At 41.9% G+C, this 15,829-nt stretch overlaps 1 protein-coding gene across 1 annotated transcript; it reads right to left on the bottom strand.

Moving 5' to 3' along the window:
• Positions 1–13,350: 13,350 nt before the first annotated feature.
• LOC123948802 (zinc finger protein 846-like) lies at positions 13,351–14,783 on the bottom strand. The gene is given in 2 exon segments (XM_046015946.1): positions 13,351–14,070; positions 14,072–14,783. Coding segments are annotated over 2 exon segments (1,341 nt in total). The 5' UTR covers positions 14,693–14,783.
• Positions 14,784–15,829: the final 1,046 nt, after the last annotated feature.

The raw sequence follows: 15,829 nt of genomic DNA, 5'->3' as shown, positions 1-15,829 counted from the left end.
TATATCTTAATGTATAAAGTGAGGTCATTTGGGGGCACCTGGGTGGCTTAGTTGGTTAAGCGTCGGCCTTCTGCTCAGGTCATGATTTCTGGGTCCTGGGCCTGAGCCCTTCATCGGGCTCCTTGCTCAATGGAGAATCTGCTTCTCCCTCTCCCTCTGTTTGTCCCCCAGCTTGTGCTCTCCCTCACTCTCTCTCAAATAAAAAATAAAAATAAATAAAAAAAATGAGTTCATTTGTTCAGACCCAGCTGTGCGGAAGATTGGAAAATGTGTATTTTGGTGGGCAGCCATGTGTCTAGTTAAGTCCCAGCATTATATTACCATAGAGGAGATAAAATGGATATCAGGATGAAATTAGCAGTCCCTGACACAGTACTGGAGGGATGAAGCAGCATGGAGAGGAGGAGGCTGAGAACAAACCTGGGCACCATTGCTCAAGGGGAGGAAGCAGGAACAACTCCACTTGTATAGGCAAAAACAATCACAAAGACAAGATCACGCTCATGCATCCAATTGTGTATTTTCAGAATTGCATAAAGATCTGTGCACCTATATACATGTGTACCTACACACACATACGCTTATGCACACACGCTACACAATGGCTCATAAATATTGTACCACAGTTCTAAATAGTTGCGTCCCAGCGATCAATAATAAATAGGAAAGAACCCTGTCAATTCTAAACCTCAGATGATCCAGCTTTCTCTTTAATGATAATAAAACCAGAAATATCCTTATAAATATTTTTAAACACAAACTCCCGTGCTATGCTCCTTACAGAAGTTTTCAAGCCCCCAAGGGAACTCTGAATATTCCATGATGCCAAAGGATTTTTTGGAGATTTGAGAATTTTTCAGAGCTAGGATTTAAATGTTTGAGGGGCGAGTCAAACAAAGTATAGCCATGCAATTACAGCTTTTAGACACTGTGTATATCTGTCAGTCAGAGACTGGTTTTCAGATGCCCAGGAGGACAGGTCATTAAAATAAATACTCTGGAGGGTTTCAGCATCAGCAGAGAAGGAACTCGTGAAATCTATGACACTGTTAGATTTCCATCTGTTGCAGGAGCCACTGACGGTACATGTGGGGTTATCCAGGCACTCTTTCAAAATGATGTGAGTTGTAGGGGCTGTTAATCACCTGCAGACTCACTATGCAAGGAGGACACATGCCAGGTGCCGTAGAGCAGGTGCAGTCCCCAATTTACCAGGATCGTGTCACAATTCATTTCCATTATGGCAGTCTGGTGTTCAAAATCTGCTTGAAACTAGACAAACATATGCTGGATGGCTGCTAGGTAAGCATGTTTCTCAGGGCAATATATTACACCTAGCAGGTTGCTGGGTAAATTAATGTATTCCTGATCTGCAAGAATCATTTGGAATTGTCTCTGGACGTCTACGTCAAAACCTTAAAGCGCTAGTGACTAGACGAGGTCGAAACTCACAGGCTTGCCAGAACCACGACAGAGCATTCCACAGTTGATGCTAAAATGTTGTAAAGTATGTGCTAATGAATTACAAATAATGTCACACCCTCTGTGCACATTGTCATATTAATTCAAGATTTCAGAATTTCAAAATGCATTTTCAATATGATTCAAGTGTATAAATATTAAGGAGGCATTAACCTTTATCAAAACGATTTTTCCTGTGTTAAAAAGATCAAAATTTAACATAACAGGGCACACAATTTAACTGTGCTAAGAAGTGGTGGATGAGAAGAACAGGATCTGCCCCAAAATTATTCATGTAAAAACTGTGGAAAAACTGTGAAACCTTTCATTTACACCTCTGTGGGAATGGCAGGAGTGGGGCCAGGAGCTGGGGGAGGAGGAATGTGGCAAGTAGGGAGAAAAGAGTAAATTGAAGGATGTCAGTTCTTTAATTAACATGCTGCTTGTCATCTTTGAGCACAGAGAATAACAAAACCCTGCAGGCACCGAAGAAAATGAGCCTTGGAGAGGTTTCTCATCCTAGACAACCTACAGAGTTTGTGTCAATTTGGAGTCACTGACGCAAATATTTTGTTTAAATACTTCATTTGTTTTCTAGTCGCATGGTATCAACAAGGATGTTTTCAAGGTCAAATGAATATTTTGATAAGTCAGACTGTGGGATTCCATGAACTGGCCTCCTTGAGGCTGATCGGGGACCTTGGTGAAGCAAATTGGAGCTTAAACTCGAGTCCTCAGACCAGTGATAGCTTACGCAGCTATCAATCCCCTTAAAAAGGAAAAAAATAAGAAAAAGAAGAAGGAGAAAAGAAAAAGAGAAAAAGAAAAGAATAAAAAACCACTTTCTTGCAGGATTTGCAGCTGGAATCAATCAGTTCCAGCCTCAGGGAAGACCAGACTAGAAGAAAGTAAAACAGCAAAACTACTTATTTTGGTCTTACCTTGTCAGCATCTTCAATTTGTATAACCGACTGAACCACCCAGGCGCCCCTTAGAATCTTCTATTCGGAAGCAAAGGTCGGGACAGCTTTACGATCACTGTGTCATTCCTCATACCTTGGGGATGGCAATCACGTTGAACTTGGTGACTGCCATGTCCCCATTTTCTGATCCAGTGCCTGGCACTAGTAAGTTCACAGTAAATATTTATTGAGCAAAAACTAGACATCAAGAGTCACACAATTAAAACTACCTCTTTAAATGAACGTAGAAAACATTCGAGGGACTATTAAACGGTAATCCAAATCTTATATTTTATTGTGACCCATGTCCCAGAAATTTCTTAAGGGACTTGTGAATTTCTAAAATATAAGCTGTCATTTTTTAAAGCATCTCTGTTTGTGTTTCTGAACTTATATGCAGACAAATCACTGAGGTTTTCAGCAACTCTGGACTGGAGAAAATAAGTCCAAATTGTAGGGGCTTCCAATTTTAAAACAAAGAAGATGTACTCTCTGGCGGAATAATGTGAATTATGGGACATTTTAAATTGTGATTACGTGAACACTTCTAAATATTATTTATTTATTTATTTGACAGAGAAAGAGAGAGACAGAGAGATCCCAATAGGCAGAGAGGCAGGCAGAGAGAGGGAGGGGGGGAAGCAGGCTCCCCGCTGAGCAAGAGAGCCTGATGTGGGACTCATTCCCAGGACCCCAAGATCATGACCTGAGCAGAGGCCCAACCCACTGAGCCACCCAGGCGCCCTACATAAACATGTCTAATGGTGCACCACCTCATGGAAGAATAATACATTTTACCCAATATTCCATCTCCTCTATTTGGGAGGAAGTTCCTTCATGAAATTAACCTACACGGCAACCGTTAGGGGATACACGGCAACCGTTAGGGGACACCATTAGCATGATCATAGAACTTTCGGGGTGGGAGGTGGGATCTGTTTTCCATCCTGCTGGGCAAAAACTACTGGGTGGTTTGGGCATCTTGAGTTGAATGCTGAATGGAGTTCCCATGGATTTATTTGGAAAAGAAATGGGAGAGTGAGTGATGGATTCACTTCTAAATAAAAACACAGTGGGACATCGAGGCTGAATTTATTCTCTCCATTCCGAAGTAATACCATCACCAATCAAATCAGTTTCATTCTTTCCCAGTTTATAATTCCAAAGTAGGATATGTCAAGTCATTTGCTGGAGCACCTCCTAAATTGTAAATGTTTAATACTTAATTCAATTTGTAAATGGTTGCTTTGGCAGTGACTGCTAGTTATTGCCCAAAATGTTATATAAATGAGCCAAAGATGGTCTGTGGGTATTGACCGGTAGGTTGCTTATTACTTCCCTGCAGGCTGAGATCTATTAGTTCAAAAGCCTACTGGCACCGCACTCAAAAACTTTATACAGCCAATTATTTAAAAAATAGCCCAAACAAGCAGGTTTTTTAACCATTTAGAGCCTCACTGCTTTGCATAGCTGGGTGAAACCTAAGCCCATGTCTGGTGGCCATAGCAAGGTAGAACATTCTGGTTGGAAGCCACTGTGGCCCTTCAGGGATCCCTCAGCCAGAGACATATCACCTAGTCACATAAAACCCCCTCCCCTGGGAGAACCCTTGCCCACCTTTCCTCCTGAATGGTCACCTCCACACCGGAAACTTTGGACATTCTCTGGCAATGAGGGACCTTGCTTCTCATGCAACCCTATCCAAGTACCATCCATGGGAGGACACAGCAAGAAGACAACTGGTTATGAACCAGACACCAAATGTGCCTGTTCCTTTCTCTCAGAATTCTTCGACTTCAGACTCCTTAGACTTCAGTACTGTGAGAAACTGATGTTTGTGCTTTAAGCCACCCACAGACGGCATTTTGGTATAGCAGCCTGAACAGACGACGACAACAGCCATCACAGAAAACAGATCACAGCCATGGCTCAGAGAAGTGGGCGCATGAGGGATTTCTGGGGAATCGCAAGCAATCCAGTTGATTGAAATCATACGGTACCTGCTGAGGAAGATTGAGAGGAAAGTTTGAAAAGTGTGTTCGGGTCATATTTATAAGGCCCTTGAACACCAGAATCCTGAATGCTATTGATTTTGGTTGGCAGTGGGGGGCGTCCCTGGAGGGTCTTGAGTGAGACAGGGATGCTATGGGAGCTGTGTGCCTGTAAGATTTATCTGGAAATAGCGTGAAGCCTGGACTGAAGAGGGGAAAGACAGGAGATTAAGAAGATACCACTTCAGGGGCTTTGCAGTAATCCAGCAAGATAATGAAAGTCTGAATCAAATTGGTGGAAGGGGAAGAAACCAAAGACATTCAGAGGTTATTGATCATTTCTCTAACCATAATACAGATGACGCCATCCTAAGTATCTCATTCCTGTCTATTTTTATCATTGATGCTATAGGTAGCTAGCAGCACAGTGGCATTGCTTATATGACTGTATTTCTTCACATTGAACACATCAAAATACTCGCAAAGAGATCCTGAGCTTCCCAGAAATACACAGAGTGCATAAGTAATTTACCAGGCTGAGAGAATTAAATACTCTAATAGAATAAAAACAAAAAGTTAACTAAAGGGCCTTGTTGGCTGGAAATAGCCACTTTCCCTAAAGACATTTATTTAATTAAAAATAAAGTTCGTGGGACTTCAGCGGTGGTTCAGTCCGTTAAACGTGGCTCTGTTGGTTGAAAAGTGCAGAAGCAATTCGGCTCAGGTCATGATCCCAAAGTCCTGGGATCTAGCCTGGCATTGGGCTCCCTGCTCAGTAGGAAGCCTGCTTTTCTCTCTGCCCCTCCCCCCTGCTCATGTTCTCTCTCTCTCTCACTCTCTCTCTGTATGACAAATAAATAAAATCTTAAAAAAAAAAAGAAGTTCATAAATTCGTGTGTTGATTTGGTATCTTTCTATAAAATAGTTCTGTATTATTTGGGGGAAAATATCTATTAGCCTCATAAGGCAATACAACTTAAGTTAAAAATTTCATTGGAAAGGAAATAATCAAGCATAGTGGACTTTTTCAAAGTGTGCAAAGCAATTGAATGAATGTTAATTGCCCAGGTGCTGTTAACAGAGCCCAGGCAACCAGAACATTAAAACAACAGTCACAAAGGAGAATGGTTTCAAAATTTACTTTAGAAGGCTTTGCCTGTATTCTCAGGGGGGTGTCTGCCCCTCTGGCATTCCTTTACATTTTCCCCTTCACCTCAAATATAGAGGAGCCTGTTGGGTTCTGGAAAATGACTCCCACCCCTGGTTCTACTGAAGAAACAGGTGATGATGCTATGCCCATTAATGTTCTCCATCACCCCATGTTTCCATTGGTTTCCATTAGTAAATGTCTTCCACAACCAAATGCTTTCCGCTACCAAATATTTCCACAGTGAATCGTTCACGCTGGAAAACCTGACCCAGGGAATGCATAGATTACAGCCTTTCATTTGCTAATAACAGAAACCCTGAGTCAAATGTGGACCTTTATTTCCCCTTCCAAGAAGTTTAAAGGGGGTGCACCTGGCTGGCTCAGTGGGTAAAGCCTCTGCCTTCTGCTCAGGTCATGATCTCAGGGTCCTGGGATCGATCCCCGCATCGGGCTCTCTGCTCAGCGGGGAGCCTGCTTCCCCTCTCTCTCTGCCTGTCTCTCTGCCTACTTGTGATCTCTGTCTGTCAAAAAAATAAAATCTTTAAAAAAAAAAGACATTTAAAGGGCAGCACTCCAAACCATGCCAGCATCAAGGCTCCAGGTCTCAGCTTTGCCTCCTCCATGGCTCGGTATTGCTCTTGGGCTGTTTTTCTCATGACCATGAGAACCTGCATAGACTGTGTAGAACAGTCATAGACCAGGAGAATATTTTCCTAGTTAGTTTAGGGCTGCTTGGAATCCACATGAGGAGCTGAAGATGGGATGGATAGCCCAAAAAGAGCAATGCTTTCTGAGGAAGGCAGAAGCTAGAGGTGGGGAGATGTAACACTAAAGGTGACGTAACGTAAAGGAGACATAACGCTAAATGCAAAAAGGTGTTAAAATGCTTGTCTCCCGCGAGGTGGCAACGTGATCGGTGAGTTGTGAGACAGGTGACACCGCAAAACGTTCAGAGTAGGTGGCAGAGACTTCCCACTACTGATTAGGTGAGTCACTCCTAGGCTTAAAATGGCATGGGGCAGAGACTGAGAGAGGGTTAGGTGTGAAGGGCTTGAAAGAAGATGCTGGTATGCTTTGCATCTCAAGCCCTCATCCTAAGAGGGCACAGTGTCTACTCTTAGCACAAGTTGAGTGAGAGGGACTATGAGGGAATCCCTCTGGGAGCTCACTGTCCCTTCCTGTCCCACCCCCCACCACAACCCAGTTAGAGAATCAGCATGGGTATGGCTTGGCTCCTATCCTAGAGGGCTACAGGCTGGAGCTGGGCTCTCCGGCTCTGTTGGTGACAGAGGAGGGAGGGTGGCTGCCATGCCACACACAGCTTCTGTGTGCACGGTTTCTGGAAGAGGAATGTGCGAATGTTTCCTGTGGCAGGGGTGTGTGCCATATGTGTGAACTCCAGAGTCAGTGGGAGAGCTGTTCTAGATCTGAGACCTCACCAGAAATGAAGCTGAGGGGCTCCCCCATTCCCTCGGCTCGACTGGAGAGCAAGGAAGTGCAGGAATCACAGGCCTTGGCCCAGATTAGAACAACCACAGGGGACGGACAACCATGATATCGGGGTCTCTAAAGAATCCTGGAAAGTGAGTTAACTTGACATACCTGCCAAACCCAGAAAGTGTGAGGTCATCTGACAGCAGTACCTGTAAGAACTCCTTTTCCACTTTTCTTTCCAACCTCTCTGCTCTCGGCTCCCATAGGGACTGCACCCTGGAAAGCAAGCTGAGTAAAGAAGAACAGGGAAGGAAAGAAGGGTGATACCCTCAAACATCCTGCACGTGGCCAGCCTCTAGCAGTCCCTACTGAGTTTCAGGGCAGGAGGGGAGAAAGTTGTCAATTTAAATCAAGTTTAGAGCCAAAGGGATATAGCATACCATACCTTTCAATAACGAGGAAGGTAATACCCAGACTCTAAGATCTCTGCTACAACTGCCTCAAAAAACCAAACCAAACCAAACACAGGTACAAATTGCTTTGACCATCATGCTTGCAAAAAGCAGTAGCAGAATTGTGGACCCTTGTGCATGATGTTCATGGCCTCCCAAACCCGGTGTGGGGCTGTCTGCTGACAGAGTCTATCTAGATTGAGTCTGGGTATACAGTCAGAGCTTCCTGGGCTTCAGCATGGAGCAAACACAGTCCTTTGAGGGATTGGCATGGAATTGGGCGAGCCAGCCTGCATGTCCACCACAGGGCCGACACCACAAACCTGGTAATTTATATCCTGAGTAGATTCGCTCCCTAAATGTGTTTACTTAAGAGGCAGGATTAATGAGAAATCAATTCATAGCCTCACCATATACTCAAAATCGAGCTACTCTGTTACCCAGAAGTGAGACCTCTCTGTTTGCCGTTCAGAGACCACTTTTTCCCCAGGCCACCCGCCCTTTCCTTGAACAATGAAGCTTCTCCCCAAAGGTCTTACAAAAGCCTGTTCCTATTTTACCCAAACTTTAGGGGACCCCCTCGAGTGCTACCTTCCCTAAGAGACTTCCCTCAGCTTTCTGTTGAGTTCCCTTCTTTCTGTGATTTCTAGCACTTCCTGTCCCGAATACCATTTTTATGTGGAATTTATAAGCTTTGGATTCATTTGCTAATTCCTTCCTTCCTTCAGTCAACAAATGTTTAAGGAGCCCATCCAAGGAGCTTTGCCAGGTGCTAGGTGGTAAATAAGACAGTCACCCTGTCTTCTTAATGTTTACAGACTAGGGAAGAGAAGACAGACACTCAACAAAGAGACATGGAAATATAAGAACGGTGAACAAAAATATAAAAAATCAGATGTGTTGAGACAGTGAATCCAGAATCCATCTTCAGTGCTGTGGTCAGAGAAGGTGTCTCTGAGGAAGTGAAATCTAAAACAGGAAGTCTGAGTAGAGGTTAGCCAAGTGAATAGTTAGGAGGGGATACATTCCAGGCAGAGTCCTGAGGCAGGCAAGAGATCAAAGCATTTCGGGAATTGAGGGGATCATATGTTTGGGACATTGTGGGCGGGGATGGGGGCAGGAGTGCGACAAGTTAGAATTTATATGGGCAGATTGCATGGGGCCTTCCAGGTTGGATTAAACACTTCGGATTTAAGGTTAAGGATACTGGAACATTTTGGAAAGATTTATGACAGAGCAGTCCTAAGACCCAATTAATGTTTTAAAAGAATGCCTTATTCCTCGATGGAAAATGGATTGTAGAAGAGTGAGGTTAGAAGAAAAGAAATTAGATAGGGAGCAATTACAAAAGCCCAGACAAGAAGTCATTGTGGTTGGCCCACTAATGGTGGTTTCAGGGGAGATGGAAAGAATGGTTTATAATTGAGATCATAAGCTTTATGTCTTTTGTGCATGCAAGGCATCCTCCTTGATAAAAACCTGTAGCTGTGCTCAGTAAGTAAATATAATGAATCAATATGGTAATTAGTTAATTAATTACGTGCTGTTTCAATCTTTTTAAAAGAGGAGGGAATCTATATTGTTAACTGGATCAAACAATTCACATTGCCTGAGAAAGCAATTATATAGACACATGGTTTATCTGGATTGTTTGCTAAAAAGACAGACTGGTTGCAAGTCTGGCCATGTAAAAACAAAATAATACAGCCCACATGGTTACCCAGAGTTATGTTTAGTCACTATCCTAGTTCAAATGAAAAATCAATTTTGGTTTAATTCAGTAGATAGAGCTTTAAATGCACAACTTAGAGCATTACAATACACAGCTGTGGTTCCTAGATATTTGTAAATTTCACACACCAGTATTTGTTTTTTTTTCTAAAATTGGGGGAATGGCTTAATATCGGTCCTTTTTAGATTGTCTAGAGGAGTATTAAAACAAACCACCACTCTCACAGTTAAGGTTCTTGGCTGTAAGCAACAGAGATGGATTCTGGCTGCTTTAAGGAAGAAAGAATTTATGATGAGGATTTTAGGTGGCTCACAGAATTGCCAGGAGGGCTAGAGGCCCAGGGCCAAGCTAACCAGGACACTGCCCAGATCTCTGATACAATGAAGACACCACTGCCATCGCCTTCAAGCAGGAGACAACACAGCTTACCAGCTATGGCTGTGCCAATGCCTCCGTTAGATGACTCCGCTGACACCTGGTCCCTAGAACCGACGACAGCCATTGCTGCTGTCACCATTCATCCCCTGAGTGGATTCTGGACAGTTCTTTCTTCTTCAGAACGCTGGTCTCAAACTCAGAGCCTGGGGTGATTTTAGCATTAGCGGAGCGTCACTCCTGGACTCATGTCTTCGCTGCTACAAGGTCGGTGGGGGAGCAAGTTTCTAGGTGTGGAGGGCGGCTGTGCTTCCCACAGTGATTTACAAAGGGCACACTTTCCCAAATGTCAGAATAGAGTGGAGATATTGGGATCCTAAAAAAGAGTGACAACTACCATTTATAATGATGGGGATCAGTTCATAAGAGAAAAAAAAATTGAGCACAAAACTATAAAAGGGGGCAAGTTGCAGTATATAGGACAGCTTATTAATGGTTTGGTTTTGTTTTTTAAGTAGAAAATTCATGGTATTGTCCTCACTGTTTTCTTTCCTAGATTCATGGTGAAACTGCTGCCTCTGGGCAGCTTGAGCCACAGAACTGTGCTGGGAGCCCACATATGGAGAGGACGTGGCCTTGGGAGTAGCGGTCTTGGTCTTTGCATTTCAGCTCTACCACTCCCTTAGCCACTGCACAATCTCACATACATTAAACCTGAGATTTAAGGTTATCTTTTGGAATGTGGGGGCAAGAATTCCTAACTCAGAGTTGTTGGGTGAATTAAATGAGATAAGGTATGTAAATGTTGGGCAGGAGCCTAGAACACAGAAGAAGCCACAGAACAAGGGGAGGTGCTCCCCTTCTGTTCTTACATGTGGTCCAGGAATGGCAACTGTATCTTGCCCTAGAACATTGACTGTTAGCCCTTTGTAGGCATGAACCGAGCTTGTACTGATTGTTTTGTTTTGTTTTTAAGATTTTATTTATTTTATTTAAGGAGAGCATAAGAGGCAGGGAGGGGCAGAGGGAGAGGGTGAAGCAGACTCCCTGCCTAGCAGGGAGCCCCATGTGGGGGAGCCCATTGGGGAGCTCGGATCATGACCTGAGCCGAAGGCAGACACTTAACCGACTGAGCCACCTGGACGCCCCTGAGCTCATGCTGTTTACTGTTCAATCTCTAGCATCTAGCACCATGCTTACCTACTTCATAAGTACGTAATAACTGCTCAGTGGCTGCTTGCTGAAGAAACAAGTAGCTTTTATTAAATTACTAATTATATGACATAAAAATGGAAAGCATCTGGCATCATTGTTGGCAAAGAGTAGGTATTTACTCAAAGTAAATGTGAGTTGCCAACTTCCATTTCTAGTAACAGTCAACGAGGTTGTTTGAGTCAACCCTCCTCCTAGAATTATTTTTTAATGTGATAAAATTCATATAAAATTTGCCATCTTATACATTTTTAAGTATACCATTCAGTGGTATTACATTCACACTCTTGTGCAATCATCACCACGATCCATTTCCAGAACTCCCATTTTTTTAATTTTAAGATTTTATTTTTTAGAGCAATTTTAGGTTTACGATAAAATTGGAGGGAAGGTACAGCGATCTCTCATAACCCCCCTGTCTGCACACATGCATAGCCTTTCCCATCATCTGTATCACTAACCAGAATGATACATTTTTATACTAAGGATGAACCTACATTGATACATTATAATTATCCAAAGTCCATAGTTTACCCTAGGACTCATTCTTGTGTGTATTTTCTGTGAGTTTGGACAAATGTATAAGGGCATATTACATCATTATATCATACAGAATATTTTCACTGTCCTAAAAATCCTCTGTTCTCTGCCCATTTATCTCTCTACTTTCCTACCCCTGGTAACCACTGATCCTTTTACTGTCTTCATAATTTGTCTTTTCCAGAATATCATGCATTTGAAATCATACAGTATATAGCCTTCCCAAATTGGCTTATTTCACTAAGAAATGTGCATTTATGGTTCCTCTTGTCTTTTGATGGCTTTATAGCTCATTTCTTTTTAGTACCAAATAATATCCCAATGTCTGGAGGTATCACAGTTTAACCATTCACCTGTTGAAGGACATTCCAAGTCTGGCCATTACAAATAAAGCTCCTATAAACATCCATTGCAGGTTTTTGTGTGGACATGTTTTCAGTCTTTGGGTAAATACCAATGAACATGATTGCTAGATTGCACATTTAGTTTCATAAGAAGCCTCCAAACAATCTTCCAAAGTGTCATGGCCTTCCCACCAGCAGTGAATGGGAGTTCCCCTTGCTCCACACCCTTGTCAGCCTTTGGTGTTGTCAGTGTTTTGGGTTCCAGCCATTCTAACACATGGTGTAGTGGTAACTTATCGTTTAAATTTGCACTTCCCAGATGATACATATGGAGCATCTCTTCACATGCCTATTTACCATTTGTATATTGTCTTTGGTGCAGTGTCTCTTGAAGCGTTTTGGCCCATTATTAAGTCAGGTTGTTTGTTTTCTTATTGCTGAGTTTTAAGTGTTCTTTGTTTTGTATAACAGTCCTATATCAAATTTTTGCAAATATTTTCTCCCTGCTGTGGCTTATCTTGTAATTCTCTTGATATTGTCTTTAAAAGAGCAGAATTAAGTCTAACTTATCAACTATTTCTTTCATGGACCGTATCTTTGGTGTTGTATCTAAAACCTCATCGCTACATCTAAAGTCATCTAGGTTTTTTCTTATATTATCTTCTAGGAGTTTTAAAGTTTTTCACTTCATGTTTAGGTCTATGATCCATCTTGAGTTAATTTTTGTCTCTCTCTAGGTTGCTTTTTGGGTTCTCCTTTTTTTTTGTTTGCATGTGGATGTCCAGTTGCTCTAGCTCCATTTATTGAAGAGGCTCGTCTCTTGGCTCTATTGTATTGCTTGTGCTCCTTGGTCAAAGATCAGCAGATCTTATTACTAATAAGAAGGCTAGCAAATAAATTTATGGGAATCTATTTCTGACCTCTCTGTTTTGTTCCTTTGATTTGTTTATCTATTCTCTCTCTAATACTACTCTGTGTTGGTTACGACAGATTTATAGTAAATCTTGAAGTCAGGTAGTGTTAAGTCCTTCAACTTTGTTCTTCTCTTTCAACATTGTGTTGACTATTCTGGGCCTTTTGCCTTTTCATATAAACCTTAGAGTCGGTTTATTAAAACCCATAAACTAATTTCCTGGAATTTTTATTGGCATTGCATTGAATCTGTAGATCAAGTTGGGAAGAGCTGGCATCAAGACAGTATTAAGTTTTCCTATCCATAGGGTGCCCGGGGGGCTCAGTCGCTTAAATGTCTGCCTTCTGCGGGGTTATTATCCCGGGTTCCTGGGGTCAAGTCCCACATGGGGTTCCCTGCTCAGCAGGGAGTCTGCTTTTCCCTCTCACCCCGCTTGTGCTCTCTCTCTCTTTCAAATAAATAAACGTTTAAAAGAAAGTCTTCCTATCCATGAACATAAAATATCTTTTCATTATTTGGTTTTTCTTTGATTTTTTTCCACCAGAATTTTGTAGTTTTCCTCACATATATCTTATATGTATTGTTAGTTTTATACCTAAGTATTTAATTTTGGGGGGTGTTAGTGTTTAAGTGGTATGATGTTTTGAATTTCAAATCCACTTGCTCAATGTTGGCTTATAGGAAAGCAGTTGATTCTTGTGGATTAACCTTGTATCCTGCAAACTTGTTATAAGCACTTTTTTTTTTTTTTTACTTTCATAAGGTACTTTTTATCCAGATGAGTTTAGATGTGAATAATAAGGTCTGAAGAACATTTACAGGTTTTTCCACATGACTTAGTTCTTAAATGTTTAGCAAGTGCCGAAGATTGAGTGAAGGTTTTCCCACAGTCCTTATATTTATACGGTTTCTCTCCAGTGTGAGTTCGCATGTGAATATTAAGGCATGTGGTGTACGTACCTAAAGCTTTCTCACATTCTTTACATTTTTACAGTTTTTCTCCAGTATGCGTTCTCATGTGCATAGTAAGATATGTAGAATGAGCAAAAACTTTCCCACATTCTTTACATGCATAGGCCTTCTCTCCAGTGTGAGTTCTTAAGTGTGTGGTAAGGCCTGAAGACTGAGTGAAAGCTTTCCCACATTGCTTGCATTCGTATGGCTTCTCTCCATTGTGTGTCCTGACATGCTGACCGAGCATTGAAGAGTTATTAAAGGCTTTCCCACATACCTTACATACACAGGGTTTCTCTCCAGTGTGTGTTCGCACGTGTAAGACAAGTCCTGAGGAGGGAGTGAAAGTTTTCCCGCACTCCTTAAAAAAATATGGCTTTTCTCCACTGTGAATTCTTACATGTTTTGTAAGGTATGAAGAGTGAATAAAAGCTTTTCCACATTCCTTACATTCATACGGTTTTTCTCGAGTGTGAATTCGCATGTGTAAAATAAGTCCTGTGGATCGAGTAAAGGCTTTCCCATATTCCATGCATACATAGGGCTTTTTTTCCACTGTGAATTCTTCTATGATCTGTCAGGTATGAGGAATGAGTGAAGACCTTCCCACATTCTTCACATTCATATAGTTTTTCTCCAGTGTGGTGTCTCCTGTGTGCCTTAAGGGATGACTGATTAACAGAAGTTCTCTGACACTCTTTACATTCACACACCTTCCCTCGTGTCTGAGTTTTCTTGTGCTCAGTAAGATCTGAAAGCTGACCAAAGGCTTTATCATGCTGGACACTCTCAGAAGTTTTCTCCCCAATGGGGATTTCCTTGAGCAGAGTACAAATAAAGTTCTTTTTAAAGGCTTTTCCATTCTGATTACTGTTAGAAGTTTTCGGTCTACTGTGAGTCATAAATGAGTGTCCACTAAACGCTCTTCCACACAAGTTAGAGCCATATCGTTTCGCTCCAGCATTGCTTCTCTCCAACTGTATTCCATTTGATGGTTTTTCCAAAGAAATATCCTGAAGGGGTGTGAAACCTTTAGTTTTGAGCCGCAAATCCAATTCCTGATTTCTTCTCTCTCCTGTCCTCAGCTCTTCTGCTCCTCCCATCAGAGAATAGAGATCAGGTTTGCATGATTCGTATCCTAGTATAATGAGATTCTGGTAGTTCTCCAACATCACATCTCTGTAGAGATCTCTCTGTGTTTGATCCAACAAAGTCCACTCCTCCTGGGTAAAGGTCACAGCCACATCTTTGAAGGTCACTAAGTACTAAACCATCAAATACATACTGACTTCAGCTAACCACTGTCTTCTTTGAGGTTCTCAGGAAGATGCATGAAAGACTGAGAAGAATCCATCAGTAACCCAGCTACCATCTTTGCCTCCTCAATCTTCCCCTCAGGAAGACAGAAAGGGTTCCGAGAAAGATAACCTCAGAGAGAAGAATGCCATGAACTCGGAAGCCAATCCAATTCTGGTAATTACATGCTTATAAGCTATTCCACACCATGCACAGAACATACCACAAACACACTTCCATAAACTGGAAAAGTGCTCTGAGTTACCATACACCTGATTCACATCAAGGGCTTTCATCCTGTGAATCTGATAGAGTTTCCAGACTATTCCATTTCTCACTCAGAAGACCAAAGCATTTGAGTTTAAATTAAGAGCTTGATCTCAATTTCTCTTTGAATACTGGAGTGTCTGAGTAACTGGTTCACAATATCCATCATTAAGTAATAGACATTTTCCCTCAATCATCAAACACCACTCTTTAGCCATCTCAGAACCTCCCGCGATCCTCAGGTCAGTAAGAAGAGGGCACTGTGGCCATTTTCCACCACTGCGTACACAGTTCTCCTCTGGAGAAGTGGCAAAGCGGTCTAGTAGCTTTTGAAGAGGAGCACCTTATAAGCACTTTTTAATTGCAGTAGGGTTTTTTGTTATTGTTGTTTTGTTTTATTTATTTATTTATTTTTTGTCAGTCCTTTTGTGTGTTCCATCTAGGTGATCATGTCATCTGCAAACAGAGACAGTTTGATGTCTTCCTTATCTACTTATATACCTTTTCTTGCTTTTCTTCTCTTATGAAAGGACTTCCATATAATGTTGAAAAGGAGTGATGAGAGGGGATACCCTTGCCTTGTACATTCTTAGTGGGAAGGCTTCAGGTTTTTTCATCATTAAGCGTGATGTTAGTTGTAGGTATTTTTGTGGATGGTCTTAATCAAATTGAGAAAGTTCCCCTCTATTTCTAGTTTACTGAGAGTTTTTATCATGAAAGGGTATCGGGTTTTCCAGATCCTTTTC

This window comes from Meles meles, chromosome 8 (genome assembly GCF_922984935.1).
Source record: "Meles meles chromosome 8, mMelMel3.1 paternal haplotype, whole genome shotgun sequence".
In the NCBI taxonomy this organism is placed as follows: Eukaryota; Metazoa; Chordata; class Mammalia; order Carnivora; family Mustelidae; genus Meles; species Meles meles.
This window is presented reverse-complemented; position numbering and strand designations above follow the sequence as displayed.